This window comes from Macaca thibetana, chromosome 12 (genome assembly GCF_024542745.1).
Source record: "Macaca thibetana thibetana isolate TM-01 chromosome 12, ASM2454274v1, whole genome shotgun sequence".
NCBI classification, from domain to species: Eukaryota; Metazoa; Chordata; class Mammalia; order Primates; family Cercopithecidae; genus Macaca; species Macaca thibetana.
In genome coordinates, this window is record NC_065589.1 from 128,092,183 (window position 1) to 128,110,234 (window position 18,052).

General features: G+C 57.1%; 2 protein-coding genes across 3 annotated transcripts in view; one reads left to right on the forward strand and one right to left on the reverse strand.

Moving 5' to 3' along the window:
• ARHGEF4 (Rho guanine nucleotide exchange factor 4) overlaps positions 1-12,470 on the forward strand; it is a 208,447-nt gene extending 195,977 nt beyond the window's left edge. Inside the window, exons 1-10 of one of the 2 annotated variants that reach the window (XM_050751820.1) lie at positions 407-559; positions 4,181-4,360; positions 5,300-5,476; positions 5,583-5,762; positions 6,541-6,773; positions 7,117-7,246; positions 8,713-8,844; positions 9,575-9,818; positions 10,644-10,721; positions 11,273-12,470. In XM_050751820.1, coding sequence (XP_050607777.1) covers positions 4,235-4,360; positions 5,300-5,476; positions 5,583-5,762; positions 6,541-6,773; positions 7,117-7,246; positions 8,713-8,844; positions 9,575-9,818; positions 10,644-10,721; positions 11,273-11,424 — 1,452 coding nt within the window. In that variant the 5' untranslated portion in view covers positions 407-559; positions 4,181-4,234 and the 3' untranslated portion in view covers positions 11,425-12,470. Of the gene's footprint in view, positions 1-406; positions 560-4,180; positions 4,361-5,299; positions 5,477-5,582; positions 5,763-6,540; positions 6,774-7,116; positions 7,247-8,712; positions 8,845-9,574; positions 9,819-10,643; positions 10,722-11,272 lie in introns of those variants that run through there. The other variant, XM_050751819.1, reaches the window with a different exon arrangement.
• A 4,812-nt stretch (positions 12,471-17,282) lies between these two features.
• FAM168B (family with sequence similarity 168 member B) overlaps positions 17,283-18,052 on the reverse strand; it is a 36,583-nt gene continuing 35,813 nt past the window's right edge. The window contains exon 7 of the mRNA XM_050751825.1: positions 17,283-17,711. The gene's annotated coding sequence lies outside the window, so the exon portion shown is untranslated. The remainder of the gene's footprint in view (positions 17,712-18,052) is intronic.

Below are 18,052 nucleotides of genomic sequence, written 5' to 3' on the forward strand. Positions count from 1 at the left end.
GGCCGCGCAGGGCGCCGCGCCGGGGTGAGTGGCGGGAGACGGCCCTCCAGCCGTTGCCACCCGCGGCCTCCGCACTGGTCGCAGAGGGGAGGCCTCCCTTCCACCCCATGTGCTCACTACCAGGGCCTGGTCCGGGGGTGTCGCCAAGCGGGTGCCCGAGGGGCGTGGTGGCACGTGTGTCACAGGGTCCTTCTGTCCTCTGTGCCTTGTCGGGGGTGGGGGTTCCGCGGGGGAGGGGGAAGCCAAAATGGCGCGTCTCTGCGTGTAACCGAGGATGCGGGTTCAGCTGGGGCTCGCCGGCTGCTTGTCTGGAAACGGAGTGCATGTGACAGCTGGGTGAGTGACCCGCGCTTGCATCTTTGTGGGGTGATTCAGGTGTGTGGAAGACGCTGCGCATGTTACCTGCAGTTGTTTTTCCTGTTTTAGGCCTTAAAATACGTGGTGTCAGTCTCCCCACGGGCAGAGCCCCTGCTGCCCCCTTGCACGTGGGCCCTCTGAAGCCCCCACCCCTGCTGCACAGCCTGCGGGTGTTCACAGCCGCCCCCACCCTGCGCGTCTGGTAGGTGGGCAGGGTGGGGAGGGCAGTGGCGGTCACAGGGAGCAGCTGGAGGCAGAGCCTGGCAGCATTGCCCTTCTGGAGGCTGTCAGAACCTCAGAGGCACAGGAGGGCATCCCGCTTCCTGCCCTGGGCTGTTTTAGTCTCAAATGTGCGCCTCCATTGGGACCTTCCCCCGCAATAGAACATCCAGTTTCACAGCCCTGCTGTGTCTCAGAGTCAGTCTCTGCTTCCTGCAGGCAGAGAGGTAGCCTGGACTCCTTGCCCCTTGGGCCTGCCTGTCTCGTGTCTTGGCTCAGGTGCAGCAGTGCCTACCAGCACCAAAAAGGGCCTCTGCCCAGAAACGCGCCCAACCCAGCGCATCGGAGGTGGAGCATGACTCCGATGTCCTACAAAACTGTCTCTGACCTCACAGAGCCACATTTTGTCTTGGCGACAACACAGTTTACATTCCTCCTAACTCGAAATTAGAGAACCTCCCGAGTATGAGGCTATGCAGAAGCTCTGCCACCCGGCGCTGAGATCCTTACATTGGTGGGAGGCACAGGTGATGGGAGAGCTTGCTCAGGGCACGCTCCCTCTGCCAGGGTGCAACAAGGGCAATTAACACCTCCTCCTCTCCTGCCCAAGGCCTTCCAGGTGACTAGGCAGGACAGGTGTGGGGCTTGTCCCTAATGGTGCCTGGAAGCTGGTCTCTCTGTGAAGCCCTTCTCCTGCCCAACGCCTGGTGACCTTCCCTGGCAGCTATGTGGGAGGCCACCTATGCAGGATCCAGTTCCACCTGCAGGGACGGGCAGCATAAAGGAAAGGGGAATGGAGGCACCAGGCTTTTGCTCAGGGCTCATTTAAGGGAACGGGACAGAGGGTGACACTTCACCTGGTTAATATCAGGCAGGAACCTCCTGAGAAGTGAAGCGATGGGAAAATGAGCTGTGTTGAGTGTGTCGGGTCACTTCCTCACAGCCTGTGTCACAGACTCCAGGTCAGGGCCATGTCACCTACGGCTCATGTTCTCACTGGCATCCCCAGGCCACCGTGTCTGCTTCCTTCTTTCCCTGGGGCCTCATCCTTCATGGCCTCAGCGGGGCGAGCCAGCTCCCCACCGTGGCAGGCAGGCTCCTACCATATGGTCACCTGAGCCCTCTGTCTCATCCCATCTGAGTGGCAGCGGCAGCTCATGATCTGGAGGCCACCCGCAGAAGGTCTTCGTGGCTGGGAATGAGAGCAGTGGCCCCCTGTGGAGGCCTGCTGCCCCCAGGAATAGCCCGGGGCTCTGTGCCTGGGACCCCGCGGGGGCCTCTGGAGGTCTGCAGCCCCCCGGGGGGCTGCCACACTGTCAGGGTTCCTGTGCTCACAGGCTCATGGATCACTCTGAGGAGAGCTTCCATCAGGATTGGAGCAGGTTTTGCCCCCAGGAAAGAGGAGGTTTGTCCTTCCCTGAACTTGCTTGCTCAGGAGCCCTGGAGGAAAGCACCATCCCAAGCAGGCTGTGGAGCTTCAGTGCTCCAGTGGCCAGCCCCAGCCCTCACCCTGCCCACTCAGGCACAGGCCTCTTAGCTGGAACACGGGACTGGCCCCACTCTTGGTTTCCATGTTGAGGTGAGGATTCACACAGTGCTTAGGGAGCACCCAGTGAAGTGAAGGGAGGGCTCCTGGGACAGGGGCAGCTCAGAGGAGGGCCTATTTGTGACATTCCCATCCTCGACCACCTAGCCAGGCCCACAGCTATGACAGCCAGTGCCAACACCTGGTTCCAGCAGGGAGGGGCGTGGACCTCACCTCCTGTGAGGCCCCAGCCCACTCCTCCTTTCCTGCCCTAAGGCCCTAGAAGTGCTCATCATTCAGGGAGCAGAAACAGATCCCATGATAGGAGAAAGCAGGGGTCAGCCTCATGGCGTGCGAGGGCTGCCTGGGAGGGGCAGGGGAGTGCGGCTCCCACGTCTCAGTCCACACCACTCTGGAGCAAGGCACCATGCTGGTTATTTGAGCAGAGAGAAGCGTGTGAAGGATGATCAGCTAGGTATAACGTGGTTGACTGGGCAACACTACACAAGAGCAGTCCCGAAGTGCCTGTCACAGAGGTAGCAGCTGCAAAACGTTCCTACTTCTCCTGGAACCTGGGAAATAAAGGAAAGAGGTTGGAATAACTCAAACTTAGGATCCCAGGGCTTGGGACCTAGAGCTCTAAGAAGGGGCATTGGTCAGCTGGTGTTGGCATCTCTGGGGCTTGGGGTGGGAGCAGGGGTGCCATGAGGTTGGTTCTGCAAGTGTTGAAAAACAGCAAACAAGCTCCAGTCACTCCAATGGCAGGGCACTGTCTACCTGGATGAAGGGGCATTGTGGTTGGTGGCTGACCTCATAGGCAGTGCTCATCCGCAAGACGCCCACCTGGTTAATATCAGGCAGGAGGGTACCAACCCCCAGACCCTCCCTCCTGCAGCCTTGCAGCCCCCAGCCCCTCCCTCCTGCAGCCTTGCAGCCCAGCCCCTCCCTCCTGCAGCCTTGCAGCCCCCAGCCCCTCCCTCCTGCAGCCTTGCAGCCCCCAGCCCCTCCCTCCTGCAGCCTTGCAACCCTCAGCCCCTCCCTCCTGCAGCCTTGCAGCCCCCAGCCCCTCCCTCCTGCAGCCTTGCAGCCCCCAGCCCCTCCCTCCTGCAGCCTTGCAACCCTCAGCCCCTCCCTCCTGCAGCCTTGCAGCCCCCAGCCCCTCCCTCCTGCAGCCTTGCAACCCTCAGCCCCTCCCTCCTGCAGCCTTGCAGCCCCCAGCCCCTCCCTCCTGCAGCCTTGCAGCCCCCAGCCCCCTCCCTCCTGCAGCCTTGCAGCCCTCAGCCCCTCCCTCCTGCAGCCTTGCAGCCCCCAGCCCCTCCCTCCTGCAGCCTTGCAGCCCCCAGCCCCTCCCTCCTGCAGCCTTGCAGCCCCCAGCCCCTCCCTCCTGCAGCCTTGCAGCCCCCAGCCCCTCCCTCCTGCAGCCTTGCAGCCCCCAGCCCCTCCCTCCTGCAGCCTTGCAGCCCCCAGGCCGTCCCTCCTGCAGCCTTGCAGCCCCCAGCCCCTCCCTCCTGCAGCCTTGCAGCCCAGCCCCTCCCTCCTGCAGCCTTGCAGCCCAGCCCCTCCCTCCTGCAGCCTTGCAGCCCAGCCCCTCCCTCCTGCAGCCCAGCCCCTCCCTCCTGCAGCCTTGCAGCCCCCAGCCCCTCCCTCCTGCAGCTTTGCAGGGCCCAGCCCCTCCCTCCTTGCAGCCTTGCAGCCCTCAGCCCCTCCCTCCTGCAGCCTTGCATCACCCAGCCCCTCCTTCTTGCAGCCCTCAGCCCCTCCCTCCTACAGCCTTGCGGCCCCCAGGAGTGCTGGGTTTGGGAATACTAATAGGGAGCAGTTGACAGTCCTAGCGACAGGATCAGATTCTGTGGTCAGTTCACTTCTGGCTCCATCACTGAGCCTTGATAATCTAGACATGCCCAGAACACAGCCCCTGCCCCAGGAAAGCCCTGCTCCTGTCAGAGGCAGCCTTGTCCGCTCCTCTGTAAAGGAGTCAGAATCCCCTCTTCCTACGGCTGCTGAGGGAGTGGAGACAGAGAGCAGGGAGGCCCAGGCAGCCACCCCCACTGACCCGCCTGCCCGTGGCTCTCTCGGCAGCTCATCAGCGATGGCAGTGTGGTCTGCGCTGAAGCACTCTGGGACCATGTCACCATGGATGACCAGGAGCTGGGTTTCAAAGCTGGGGATGTCATCGAAGTGATGGATGCCACCAACAGAGAGTGGTGGTGGGGCCGGGTCGCCGACTGCGAGGGCTGGTTTCCAGCCAGCTTCGTTCGGGTATGGTTCCAGCCTGAGCTTCTCCCAAGTTGGGCCCATGAAAAGCTACCTGGTTCTGCAGAGAAATCCAAGCCCAAAACAGCTCTGGCATCCAAGTGCAGAGCGCTCGCTGGGTGGTGGGTGTCGGGGCGCAGTGCCACAGCCTTCCTCTTCCTCAAGAGCCACTACTCCTGCTCCCTCCCCCCCTTCTGGTGAGCCCTGGGCGACCTGAGAGGAGAGCAGTTCAGAAATGAGTGTGTGCAGACACTAGGCACCCCTCTGCGATACCCCCACAACTCCAGGTGCTAGACATTTCCCAAGCCCTGACGAGCCCTGATAGAGGACTGCTCACCTCACACAGAGCCCCGGGGAAGTTGAGGCACGGTAAAGTTATTAGCCCTGGAGATAGCAGAGAGGGGACCCGGATTCCATCTAAGGGGGTCTCCGGTCTTCAAGGAAGGAATCCAGGTGCAGTCTCCAAAAGGCCTGGCTGAGGGCATCCAAGCTGAGGGCCGTCCGGCGGGGAGGTCTCAGGCCCTGGTGTTCAGATGCTCCTCCTGCCCCAGACCCCCTGGGAAACTGTCCACTCGGCACCCCAAGCCTTTCCCCAGGTTACAGGTTAGACAGCCAGGGAGGCGCCACCCATCCCCCTGCCTGTGCCCACGGGGACTGGTTCAGGAACTGCAGCGAGCGCTCCAGCCTCTGTGCCGGGCACAAGTAGGGTCTAGGAAAGAGGCCAAAGCGGTGTTCGGATCACACTGACAGCGGCTGCGGGCGTCGGAGCCACCATCTCTGGTCCAGGACTTGAGTGGGTGGCTTGGTGGGGGGAGTTGGCCGGCCAGCCCCGCGCCCGGTGCACCCTGCGGGGCCTCCAAGACCCGGTTCTCGCCGCTGCGGCGCAGGGCGCGGGGCGCTTCTCTGAGGGATGCGGGGCACTGACCGGTCGCGCATGGCCTGCAGCTGCGGGTGAACCAGGACGAGCCCGCGGACGACGAGGCCCCTCGGGCCAGGGACGGCGGGGCGGAGGATGGCGGGGCGGAGGCGCAGAGCAGCAAGGACCAGATGCGGACCAACGTCATCAACGAGATTCTCAGCACCGAGCGGGACTACATCAAGCACCTGCGCGACATCTGCGAGGTGAGGCCCGGCCGGCGGGTGGGGGCAGGGGCCGGTCGGGGGAGGCCGGGGCGGGTCTGGGGAGGCCGGGGCCGGTCTGGGGAGGCCTGACCACGTGCGCCCGCAGGGCTACGTCCGCCAGTGCCGCAAGCGCGCAGACATGTTCAGCGAGGAGCAGCTGCGCACCATCTTCGGGAACATCGAGGACATCTACCGCTGCCAGAAGGCCTTCGTGAAGGCCCTGGAGCAGAGGTTCAACCGCGAACGCCCGCACCTGAGCGAGCTGGGTGCCTGCTTCCTGGAGCATGTGAGTGCCCGTCACCAGCACGACCCCCGGCCCCTCCCTGGGCGCTGCGTTCACAGAGGCTGCCGCGGGCGCCAGGTCCCAAAACCCATCACAACGCCTGGGCCCCAGCTCCAGCCCTCTATCTTCCTGGCCGCCTGCACCCTTCAAGACAGTTTTAGGAGGGTCTCTGCTTCTGGGTGGGGAAACCAAGTCAGGGAACGCTCCTGCTGGGAGCAGAGAGCTGGGGCGTCCCCCAGGAAGGACTTGCTTTGGCCGACAGGAGGGCAGAGGCCTGCTGAGCGCCGCAGGGGCTGTTCAGAGTGAGCTCTGGGGTTTCTCACACAGAATTTACAGCTTGCTTAGGCGGCAGATGCCGGCTGGCCTTTACCAAGGTTCACTGGGCCGCTCTAAGTGGACACCTAGCCTCACCTGGTAGAGAAGGGCCTTGTTTGGGCCCTCTTGGGCAGTCGAGTGAGGGTGAGTAGAGGATGCCTGTCCCATCCCACCCCCCTACCACCGCCGCTTTTGGCATTGTTATCCCGTCCTTGGTATCATGGATTTCACCCAGAAGGCTGACGTGCAGCCGGGACACTTGCTCATATTCTCACCATTCCCACCCCTGGGTGTGACTCCATGTAACTTGTGCCCCAGGGACATAGGTACACCGAGCCTGGGTTCCCTCTAGCCCCCAGCCCAGCTCTTGAAGGAAATGTAGAGGCTCTTGCCCTTCCCAGACATGCGGCTGGATTGCCTGGGGGAGCAGCAGAGAGCTCTGCTAACGTCCAGCTGTGCTCCTCAGCAAGCCGACTTCCAGATCTACTCGGAGTACTGCAATAACCACCCCAACGCCTGCGTGGAGCTCTCCCGGCTCACCAAGCTCAGCAAGTACGTGTACTTCTTCGAGGCCTGCCGGCTGCTGCAAAAGATGATTGACATCTCCCTGGATGGCTTCCTGCTGACTCCGGTGCAGAAGATCTGCAAGTACCCTCTGCAGCTGGCCGAGCTGCTCAAATACACGCACCCCCAGCACAGGTAGGAGGGCGCTGAGGCAGGGAGGCAGCCCACTCCTCTGCATGCCTCGTCAGCCAGTCTGAGCATTAGCTGTGCACTGCTGCAGGCTCTGGGGCAACCACAGAAAATTAGCCCTGTTCTGATGAGCTCCTTGCAATGAGGGAAGAGGATGCCAATAGGATATTAAGCTCTGCTCTGTGCCTGCCATTTATGGAGAAGAGAGGGGCTGTGCATCTGACAGTAGGATGTGGTCAGAGGGCACAGCCCCAGAGGAAAGCAGCTCCACACATGGGGGCTGCAGGGGTCCTCACCCTTTCTCTGCCTCCAGCCTGCAGCAGCCCTTCCATCTCTTGTTCTGCCCCAGGGACTTCAAGGACGTTGAAGCTGCCTTGCATGCCATGAAGAACGTGGCCCAGCTCATCAACGAGCGGAAGCGGAGACTTGAGAACATCGACAAGATTGCTCAGTGGCAGAGCTCCATAGAGGACTGGGAGGTGAGGCCCGGGGGTGCAGAAAATTCCAGGAGGTCTTGGCCCCTTGCTTTAAAGTCATGCTTGCCCCTGAAAAATCTACGAGAGCGCTGAAGCAGGGAGCTGCACTCCTGGGAGCTAGCAACAGGTGCCCATGGGGGGAAAGCCCATCCCAGCGTGGGCTCTGGACCTTCGGTGCTGCCTTCCCTAGCAGTCTCTGGCACCTGGTGGCCTCTTTTCTATGTGAAACTCCCCCCATGAGCAGCCAGCCAGCCCAGGAGAAGCCCTCAACAGAGGAAGGGTGTTCCTCAGAAGTGTTCTGTCCCTCTGCCTTCAGGGGACAGGCCAGATCCCTGCTTTAGTTCACTTCTGGGACTCCTAACAGAAGGCTGCAGGCCCAACACAGCGTGACCAAAAATGCATCGCCACCCATCAGAGCCTCCTGGTTCTGTTTGTCTGACTTGCACGTTTCCCCTTGCATCTGCCAATCTTGCCTTAGAACTAATGACGCTGTTCTTGTCCCCCTCCACCCACCCCCACTTGCATCTGCCAATCTGCCACCTCCTGATCTGTTCCCGAGGGCTTCCTACCCACATGGGTGCTGCCACCACCAGGCACCAGCTATCAGGGAGAGAAATGGCCTGGAAATCAATCAGTATCAGCCACAGAACATTATGAAAATACAGATTCCATGGCCCCACCCTGGACACAGTGAATCAGAAGCCCTGGGGCGGGGCTGAGCAATAGGGGCAGTCAGTTGTGAGGCCCAGCCCTGGCTCAGGGCCCTCCAGAGTCACTCATCCCAAACAGGCCACCGCCAACCACTCCCAGCAGGGGCTTCCATTTTCAAGGAGGAATGAGACCAGGGCAGGGCTTAGTCTAAAAGTATGAAGCCCAAGGGTGGATGATGGACCTTCGGGTACTCAATGCATTTAGCTGGGAAGGGGGCCTCCTTAAAGATCTCAAAGGCTGGCCTGAGAGGTGAATCGCAGACACCTCATTCTTCTCTAGGGCAGCACCGTCCAGTCAAACCAGCATGTGAGCCACCTACGGAATCGTATACTACAGAGTAGCCATCTTTAAAAGGGGAAAAAAAGAAACAAGTGAATTTAATTTTAATAAGGTTTCATTTATCTCCAAAATAGCATTTCAACTTGTAATCAACTAAAATATCATTAATGAAAGATTTTACAGTATTTCATATGAAGTCTTCAAAATCAATGTGTATCTTACACTGACACCACATCTAACATGGATTAGCCACACTTCCAGTGCCCAAGAGCCAGAGGCCGCTGGTGACAGGGGGCTCCTATTTTGCCAGGACAGCCAACTCACAGGCCAGACGTGCCACCTCTTCCCCTCCCACCGTGGCCTGGCCAGGTGGGTGCTGCAGGCAAGACCGGGGGAGGTGCCCCACCCATGACGGGGGCAGGAAGTGGAGCCCACGGTTGGGTATGCTAGGCTCATGGTTCTCCTTGGGATCTTCCCAGGGTGAAGATCTCTTGGTCAGGAGCTCAGAACTCATCTACTCGGGGGAGCTGACTCGAGTTACGCAGCCTCAAGCCAAGAGCCAGCAGAGAATGTTCTTTCTCTTTGACCACCAGCTCATCTACTGTAAGAAGGTACCAGAGCTGCTCTGCCCTGCTGCCCCAAGTTGAGCAAGTGGAGGGAGGGGAGCTGAGGGCTGGGAGCAGCTGCCCAGAAGACAGGTGGCAGCCAGACCATACACGTCCCCATGTATGGGGACCCTTGGGGTCCAAGCCTGGCCAGACCTTTGGGGCTGGGATGGGGTGGCTCTCCACAGGTGAGCCTGGTGGCCCAGGAGCAGCAGGCAGCTTTCACAGTCTGACCAGGCCGAGTGCTGTTGAGAGCATGGTCTTTCCTGACCTGGCTGCTGCTTGCTCCTCAAACTAGCTCGTCTCTCCCTGCAAACCTCCACATCCCCTCTCTCCAACCCCGGAGTCCCCTGCTCAAGCCACCTCCCAGTTTCCTCTACGCTGCTGGCTTCAAAACATGGCCCAGTGGCCTCGTGTCCATGAAGCCCTCCTTGTCCGCGGGTGCTCTTTCCTGCGTGTGGTGTGAGCCACTGTCTTAGTCTCCCCACTTCAAAGACAGGGCCAACCCCAGGGTGGTCAGTACCTGCGCACTCAAGGAGCAAGGCCTCTCCACTCATGGCTCAGCATGGCTGTGGGCTGCAGCAGGCCTGCTCTGCCCTCAGGATCTCACTATCTGCTGGGGAGGTGGAGGCGTCGCCAGCAGCCCCTCCTGTGGCTGGGGAGAGGAGGTGGGAGCGGCCATGAAATGGGTCAGGGGAGCGGTTCAGCAGCCAGGGCTGAGGCCAGCATCTGGCAGGACCTGCTGCGCCGCGACGTGTTGTACTACAAGGGCCGGCTGGACATGGACGGCCTGGAGGTGGTGGACCTGGAGGACGGGAAGGACAGAGACCTCCATGTGAGCATCAAGAACGCCTTCCGGCTGCACTGTGGCGCCACAGGGGACAGCCACCTGCTGTGCACCAGGAAGCCCGAGCAGAAGCAGCGCTGGCTCAAGGCCTTTGCCAGGGAGAGGGAGCAGGTGCAGCTGGACCAGGAGACAGGTACGAGACCCTGCTGGGCCTTGTCCCGCCCCCAGGGCCCACCAGGCACTCCGGCCTGCCTGGCTGCCTGGGGGTCAGGACGGCGCCGCTCAGCCCTCTCAGGCTGCAAGCTGTAGTGAGGCTCCAGGCACCTCTAGGTCCCAGTCATCAGCATAAGGCTTTGCCTTCATCACCTCAAATGGCAGGGTTACCTGACCGTATCCCATGATACCGTTCCTCCGAGTTCGGCCCCAAGGCATGGGTCTACTGACTTTTGGGGAGCTGCTTCACTACACACGCTCACATGCGCACACACTCCATAGAACGGGGTCCTCTGCTCGGTGCCCTGGGTTGCTGGGACCTGGGGGACCCCTTTCCAGCCACCAAAAGCCTGGGAGAGCCTCGGAGTGGGCTGTGGGTACTGGCCTCAGAAGCCTCCCCTGCCCCTGCATGCAGACGTCTCCCCACTGTAACTTCCCTCCTGCCCGCTGGCCCCCACGTTACCCGCCACAGTGATCAGGTCAGCTCTTGGTCTGGGAAGGAGCCTCCACTGCAGTGGAAAAAGACACTAGACACGGAGTGAAGGTGAGAGATGGGCAGGCAGAGGAAGGACTCGGGGATCTTCGTTTTCTACCAGGGGCCCCAGGACAGGGCACCAGAGCATGCCCTCTGCCCTGGTTGGCCAAGGCAGGCTGACTGTGCAGAACGGGGAACAGTCCCTGCTGTGGCCAGTACTCAGTCCCCAGGACATGATGAGACCCCGGGCACCAGAGAACTGCACCTGGGGCCGGGAAGTGCAGTGCAAGGAGGACTAGGGCAGCGCCCTCACCTGTGCCCCTTCCTCAGGCTTCTCCATCACTGAACTGCAGAGGAAGCAGGCCATGCTGAATGCCAGCAAGCAGCAGGTCACAGGGAAGCCCAAAGGTAGGCGAACAGCAGCCCCACCTCCTCAGCTGCCCAGCCCTTGCCCTGCTCACATTCCCTTCTCTGACCCGCAAAGCCAAGCCAGCTAGCCACCAGGCCTGAGGGGGACCCCCTGCCCTTTGAAGCTGTTTGTTCCCAAAGGTTGGTAATCAGGGGCCACTGGGGAAGCTTGGGTCAGTATGTGGTTGACATTCTTACTCTCAACACCTTGGCTCCCCCAGATCAGGGCCATCGGTGACGACGCTTGTTTCCCCAGGGCTCCTTCCTGACAGGCATCGGGGTCAGGGTAGGGACGGAGCTGATCTCCCCATTTCTAGAGAGCCATGCCCCTGAAACATGACATGCCTTTGCACAGGCCACCCCTCTTCAGGCTGCTGCAGGAGGCCAGGCCCAGGCCAGAGGCCCCTGGCAGCCTGGGCTCTTAGATGTGGTCAGCTCCTGCCGTGTGGCAAAACTGCTCGGAAGCAGAGCCCTGGGACAGATCCCGTGCTGCCCCCAACAGCTGGGGTGGCACTCTGCCCCATGACTCTCTGCTGTCTCTCCCTGTTCAGCTGTTGGCCGGCCCTGCTACCTGACGCGCCAGAAGCACCCAGCCCTGCCCGGCAGCCGGCCCCAGCAGCAGGTCCTGGTGCTGGCGGAGCCCAGGCGGAAGCCATCTACCTTCTGGCACAGCATCAGCCGGCTGGCACCCTTCCGCAAGTGAAGTGGTCCCTGCCTGACGGCACCTGCTGGGCCTTCCTGCCAGTGGCCCCCAGTTTTTCTTCCCCAAGGCCCACTCCGCCTGGCCTTCCTCTGCCTGGAAGTGAGCAGTGCTGGGCTGGGGAGTTGCTTGTACCACCAGGACGTGCCAGGTCTGTACTCCTGTTGTCTTTTTCCCTGTTGCTGGTGCCGTGAAGAGACCAGCAAGGGGGCAGACCCCGCACGTGCCACACCCCCTGCAGCTTGGGCCCCATCCGCCCTCTGGACCTGTGCAGGGCCTCACTGTGGGGAAACCGCAGCTCAGCCCAGGCCCAGCTGCGGAGAAGGCGCTACCTGCCTGGGACCCTCTTCTCTGGAAACCTAATCCTCCCTCATTTCCTCTGGGCAGGACTCTCTGGCCTTCTGTGGCCTGCAATGCCAGGCCATGTGCCCCCCTGCCCTCTAGTTCTCCTTCCAAGTCCCCAGCCCAACCAGTGGTGCCAGGCAGCTTGCCACTTGGGAGGGCAGGAACCAGGAATTCCACACCCTTGTGTCAGGCCCGGAGCCCGCCCTTCACCTCCCAGCCCCTCTAGACAGCGCTGGCTGCCGGACACCCTCTTCACGTGTGTGTGTGTAGTGGAAAGGACAAGACGGTGCAGTCGGCTGCAGACTCCCAGTCGGGAGTGTGGCCAGTCTGCCTGCTGCTGTGCGGTGGCTCCAGAACCACCTCATTCCTGGTTTTGTTTGGATTTTGTCATCTTGTTTTTCTAACAATGGAGAAAAAGAATTGATTCTTGTTAATGACACAGAAGATTGCCTTACCCTCGTGAGCGTGAGAAGCCATAAGAGACTGAATTCTGTGGCTCAGCACGCAGGACTGACCCACAGCCCAGGCAGCGGGTGTGTGGAGACGGGGCCCCGTCCTGCCAAGGGGCGCCAGGATCAGAGCCAGTACCTGGTGAGCGGGTGCGGAGCCCACAGGATTCAGCAGCATGGACAGTCACTCTTGCACTACTCCTTCTCCAAGCCAGAAACCACATTTAATTTCGTAAATAAATTTATGAAAAGTAACCTGGCTGCCAGCCCGTTTCCTGTGGGTGTGCGTGCATTCTCCTGTGGCTGCTAACCATCACTGCTAGCCTTTCCCTACAAAGGAGGAAGGAGCCCTGCAGCCTCTAAAGGTGGGGTGGGGGCTCACCTCTCGCAGATCATACCCTCAGGGCTTTAGTGGAGACAGGCTAAGGTGGGGCTGGCGGCAATGGGGAAGGAGGGCAGGGCCAGGCCATGCTGGTGGGGATACAGGTAGCTCTGCCCTCCCTCGCACTCAAGACCCAGAAACCACTGCTTCCCTGTGTTTGACTGGAGCTGGCCCATGTGAGTTCCTGGCTGAGTAGTCGGTCGTCCGAGGAAGAACACGTCTTCCCAGGAGGACCCTGGCCACAGAAGCCAGAGGGGAGCATGCCGCTGCTTCCCTCCCTGTCCCACTTGGGAAAATGGTCCCCGGCAACCTGCTGCCTCCACCACACTCTTCAGCACTGCCAAGGTCACGGGCTGGACGCCATGGTGGCCTTCTGAAAACCCCTGGCAATCTCCCAACTTGAGCGAAGCCCCAGCACCTCCCAGTCAGGTCATGCCACCTCTAGACAAAACCCACATGGAGAAATCATGAAAACCACAATATGCAACACAAGTCAATCTTTATTGAAAACTGCAGTATTAATACATAACAATTCTTGTTACAATAAACGTGCTTTTGAGATTTTTAAATCTGAGCTCATCTACTTATCAGATTGCATAAAAAATTAAAATAGTATCAATTGACACCTAATTGAACTGGCTCAGGATGGAAATTCCATTCCTTGGCATGGATACGTAAGTTCAATGCAGAAGTGAGGGATGCCTTTAACACTGGAAGACAATGCTGACTCAGCTTAAAAAAAAGTACCGAGAGAACGGTGTAAAAAATGGTATTTAAAAATCATTTAAAAAAAAACAAAAAGGAACCGTTTCTTCTTTAGTTACAATCCATGAGGCTCTCTAGGGACCTCTCCGTGTGGCCAGCACAGCAACCCTGCCAGGAACACAAACGACTGGCCCGAGATCTGGCTCAGCTGCCTTGCCCACTGGTCTGCACAGGGACTCATGGGCACAGCCTGTGGTGAGGAGACACCTGTCATGCCAGTCCTGGGAGCACACCACCCGTCTGCAGGCCCGGGGTCCCGACACAGACGCCGCTCCTCCTCTGTCTCCCCTTCCCAAGTGACTTCACGTTAGTCCTGTGGACCAAAATAAGGCCATCCCTACAGGCTCTCTATTCTTCAAATAATGGGCAGTAGGAGAAAGACACAAACTTTCCGAAACGTGCAGTTTCCTAACCAAAAAGGCCACACACCCCCACTTCTGTGTTACTTGGTCAGTTGAGCCCCTGGCGCCCTCAGGACCTACTGATAGAGCATGTCCTCTGCAGTATACTCAAGAGTCTGCTGCCCTTCAGAAAGCCCAGAGGGAAGACTCACAAATGCACAGGTACTGGGGGGAAAAATATGTGCGTGCTCTGCCTTCCCCCAGGCCAACCACACTCTGCTTTAGAGACCCTCTCAGAAAGCACCAGAGAGGAGGACCAGACGCTGCCGCCCACCTCAAGCCACACCCCCGCCACCTGCTGCCGTGCCCACTGCAGGTCCTGTCCTGTCCGGGCAACAGCCAAACTGGTGACAATGGACATACCCAACAGTCAGCTGTGGGGTGAGGTGAAGGGGGCCCAGCTGCTCCGAGTAATACTGTTCTCAAATATTTAAAAAGGACAGGTGAAGTCTGGGTCTCCTTTTTTAAAGCAGACACCAATACTTACATAACTGGTACCTGTTGGCCTTTCACCAGCACTCACTGGTACTCACAGATGCCTTACAGACCTTACGGGGGCCAACACTGACAGGTATTAGTACACTGCAAGTTGCTGTAATAATGTATTTCCTCTGGTTACTGTCGTGTCCCCAGGACACGTGCAAATTATTTCCCAGACCTCATTCATCACAGTCAGATGATGCCACCAGAAGGAGCCCAGCTGGGGAAGGGCAGGACACTCACTGACCAGGCGCCCAGCCCAAGGCTCAGGACCACCCCTATCTCCTGTGAACACATTTGCATAGCACTCAAGAAAGTTTCCCGGAATAGTGACAGCTAGGCCTACAAACCACACCAAGAAGAACGTTCTTAACAGATGGCTCACGAGAGACATAAACGGTTCTGGAAGTGCCTTCATGCCCATTCCCACGACTGGCACTGACTCTGGCCCTCACAGAGCGGCAAGTTCATGGGTCACTGGCTCACACTAAATGCTCAGCCCCCAGCACAGATCCAAACAAGACTTCCATGAGTAGAGAAATTGCAGCAGCTAACAGACGATGGAACACACTCCCAAGCCTCAGGGGAGAAGGTGCAGAACAAATATTTTTTAAATAGCCATCATGATGTCCATGTTTACATGAATTAAGTCCTTTGCTTGCCTGTCTCAACTTCTAAAAGAACAGTAACTCAGCTGAAGGACTCCCAAATTAGGAATGTCAAACACACAAAAAGCAAATTTCTCAGAATGCTCCACCATATGTTTGGGGACAAATTATGCAGCTTTGTAACAGAATTTTGACCCAAGTTCTATTTCTTAATTAACTTTAATTTTACTAGAAGCAAATGTTGATAAAATTACAACCTATGACAGTTTTGTGACTATTCCCTAAGTCCAGATTCTTACCTGATATCTACCTTTTGTATTTGACAGCTGATGTCCTGATAGTTTCAAAATCAGAAAAATTTCTGCACAGATGTGCAATGCAAACTTATTTCATAAAGCCTCTGAACTTCACAAAAAGGAAAAAAGGTTAAGTTATAGGGAGGAAGAAAAGTGTTGATGAAGCTGATGTAAATGGCGTATGTGTGTGGGGGATGCCGCCCACTCTTTAAAACACCATTTAATTCGGCGCTTGTAAAAACACTCATCCTGTGTGTGCCAAGTCCCAAGCAAGCCTGAAGAGATGCCTGTTAACTTCTACCCTCCTCCCGAACCCCAAGACTCCAGCCCTCACAGGAGCTGTGGGTATATGTTTCAATTTTTGTTGTGTGGAGCTTTTTAAAAGCATACACTAAAATTGTGAGTATTTTATCCTAATCTATTAGCACTCAATTGGGAAAAAAGACTTCTCTGCTACTTGGTCAGCTGAACCCCTGGAACCCTTAGAACCTACTAATTCCGCCAACCGTCCACTAAACAGATGGAATTAGCAACAGAGACTTGAAGTAAGGGGCCCGAACCGCGTGCCTGCGGTGAGCATCTGGCCCCCACCACAGACACTAGCGGCGAGCGTCTGCCCCCCACACACACACTAAGACGGAGTAAGCGCTCATGAAGCATTTGAAAGTACTTCTCGGTAAACATTCTATGTTCATAGACATCAGGAATCAAGAATCTGTTGTTTACAATGATCCATGCAAAAATATTCCTAAATTTCTTATAAAATAAGATGTGAAAAAGAAAAGTATGAGGAGTACTTACTATAAAAAATAAGGTTACCAAAGGCTCAGTGGTCAGGTGTCCCCCCCCCCACCAACCAACTGGGGCAGAACGCTAGTGGGCATCCTCACTGGGCGCCAGTGCCCTGACCCAGCTACCAGCAAAATGGGAGAAGCAAAGCCCCCTCCCCACCAGAGCCCACAGCACTCAAAACACCACCTCACTGGGAAGACGATGCACGCTCCTGCCCCAGAAGCCACTGAAAGGGACCCAGGCCTTCCATCCCCCACCCCCACTCCGACCCTCCCCGAGGACAGACATGCGCTCTCATGGATACAGGGTGGGCATACTTTGGGGGCGGGGTGGGGGAAGACTCTTGATTTCTTATGTACAAGGTTCAGATTCTAAACTCCAATTCCTCTCCCACAGTAAACCCTGCCAGCAGACGCACTCCAGCACCACCTGGCCCTCTCTGCTGTCCGTGCCTGCTTCGTGCCAAGGGCCCTCAGCTGCAAAGAGATGGCAGGAGCGGCTCGCAGACAACAGACACTGGCCCCCCCTCACCCATCTCTAAGCGTCCCCTCCAGCCCGCCTCAGCAGACCAGTCACCACCATCAGGTGGCTGATCCCAGCAGCAGCTACAGGTTTCTACATTTCCAGACATATCCACGGCCCTGCCTTTCTACAAGAAATTGGAGGAATTTTAAATAAAGTTTTGTTCCCTTTTAAGTCATTCTTAAATATACCACTTTCTTCATAACATACAGCTGAAACATTTGTCCTTCTTTGTAGGGGAAAAACAGCAATGCCTACCTGTTTTCAACTGATTCAAACATTTCTCCAGGGGGAAAAAAAATGGAATGATTTTCTAAGCTAAATAAAGCAGAGGACAATACCTCCTGCAAGCATGGCTGTTTCTCTTTCACATTTCTTCCATCCCAGGAAAATAATTTAGTTTTACATAGGACTTTTCCAATAAAGATATATAAAAACATCGTCTCTCTGTAAGAGAACTGTAATGAAAATTTAGATAGCAGAGAAACTGCTTTGCCGACACAAAAACCACCCCCCTTGCCCCAAATTGTACTGGCCACGCTACTATGATCTTTCACGGTGAGCTATAAGCACGTCCCTGTCCCACTGACTCCACCAAGCCTACACTCAAAGGGATGCCCATGAACCGGCTGCGCCCAAGCAGCTGTGGCTTCCCCACTGTCTCACAAACCTCGCAACTCCCTCAGTCAGTGCCAAAGAAACAGGTTGCTGAAAACTAAAATGTCCACATCCCTAACTGGCAACCCACATCAACCCCAAAAGGTTGAAGAATCATCTAAGATATTTCAGATGCTCTATGAAGAAATTCACTTTAACACTTATAACTTGAAGACTTTGCGAACATTACAACAGTGCATTAGTGATACAAGTTGTAAAATATGTTTCCATTCCTTTGGATTTTGCATATGATGGTTTTGCATCAGTCACTGCAGGTAGATTGAGCAAGCTTTTTGTGTTTGTTTTTTTAAACATGCATTCAACTAGATATGATTCAGAATAGATTAATACTCCCTTTTATCATTACAGTTAGCTAAAAAATTGCCAGGCAGTCCACAAAACAGAATTTGCTTTAAGACCAACCCACAGAGTCAGCTGGAGACTAACGGCGCTGGGGCCTGCTGGGCCGGGATATAGTCGTGTTTAGCTAAGTGTCGAGAGCATTAAGAAGAAAGTCCTGGTTGGAGGCGCAAGGCCTGCAGCACCAGCTGTGGAATCCCCAATAATGTGACTGCACAGCTCCGTCCTCAAACCTGCAGAAAGGAAGACAGATACTCAGTCACACAGAGCTCTTCCGGCACTGCTACTCCAAACTCTCAAGTAGGACGAGGTCCACCACGGTCAGAAAGGGCAGCAATGGCCAAAACTGCTGGACCTGGTTCTCACTTCCTTCCTAGAGATCCCCAATTACAACTAGAGCCCTATTTCCTGCAGCAGGCAGGTGGGGGGGTCACAGCACATTCCAGGGAAGGCTCAAGACGGACACTGTCAACAGCAGGTCATCAATGGTTCCTTCTTTCTTCTACTCTGTAATGTCTCAATAAAAACAAAAAACTTAAACACTGCATTGCCTCTGGATCCAGGGTCAGGCACA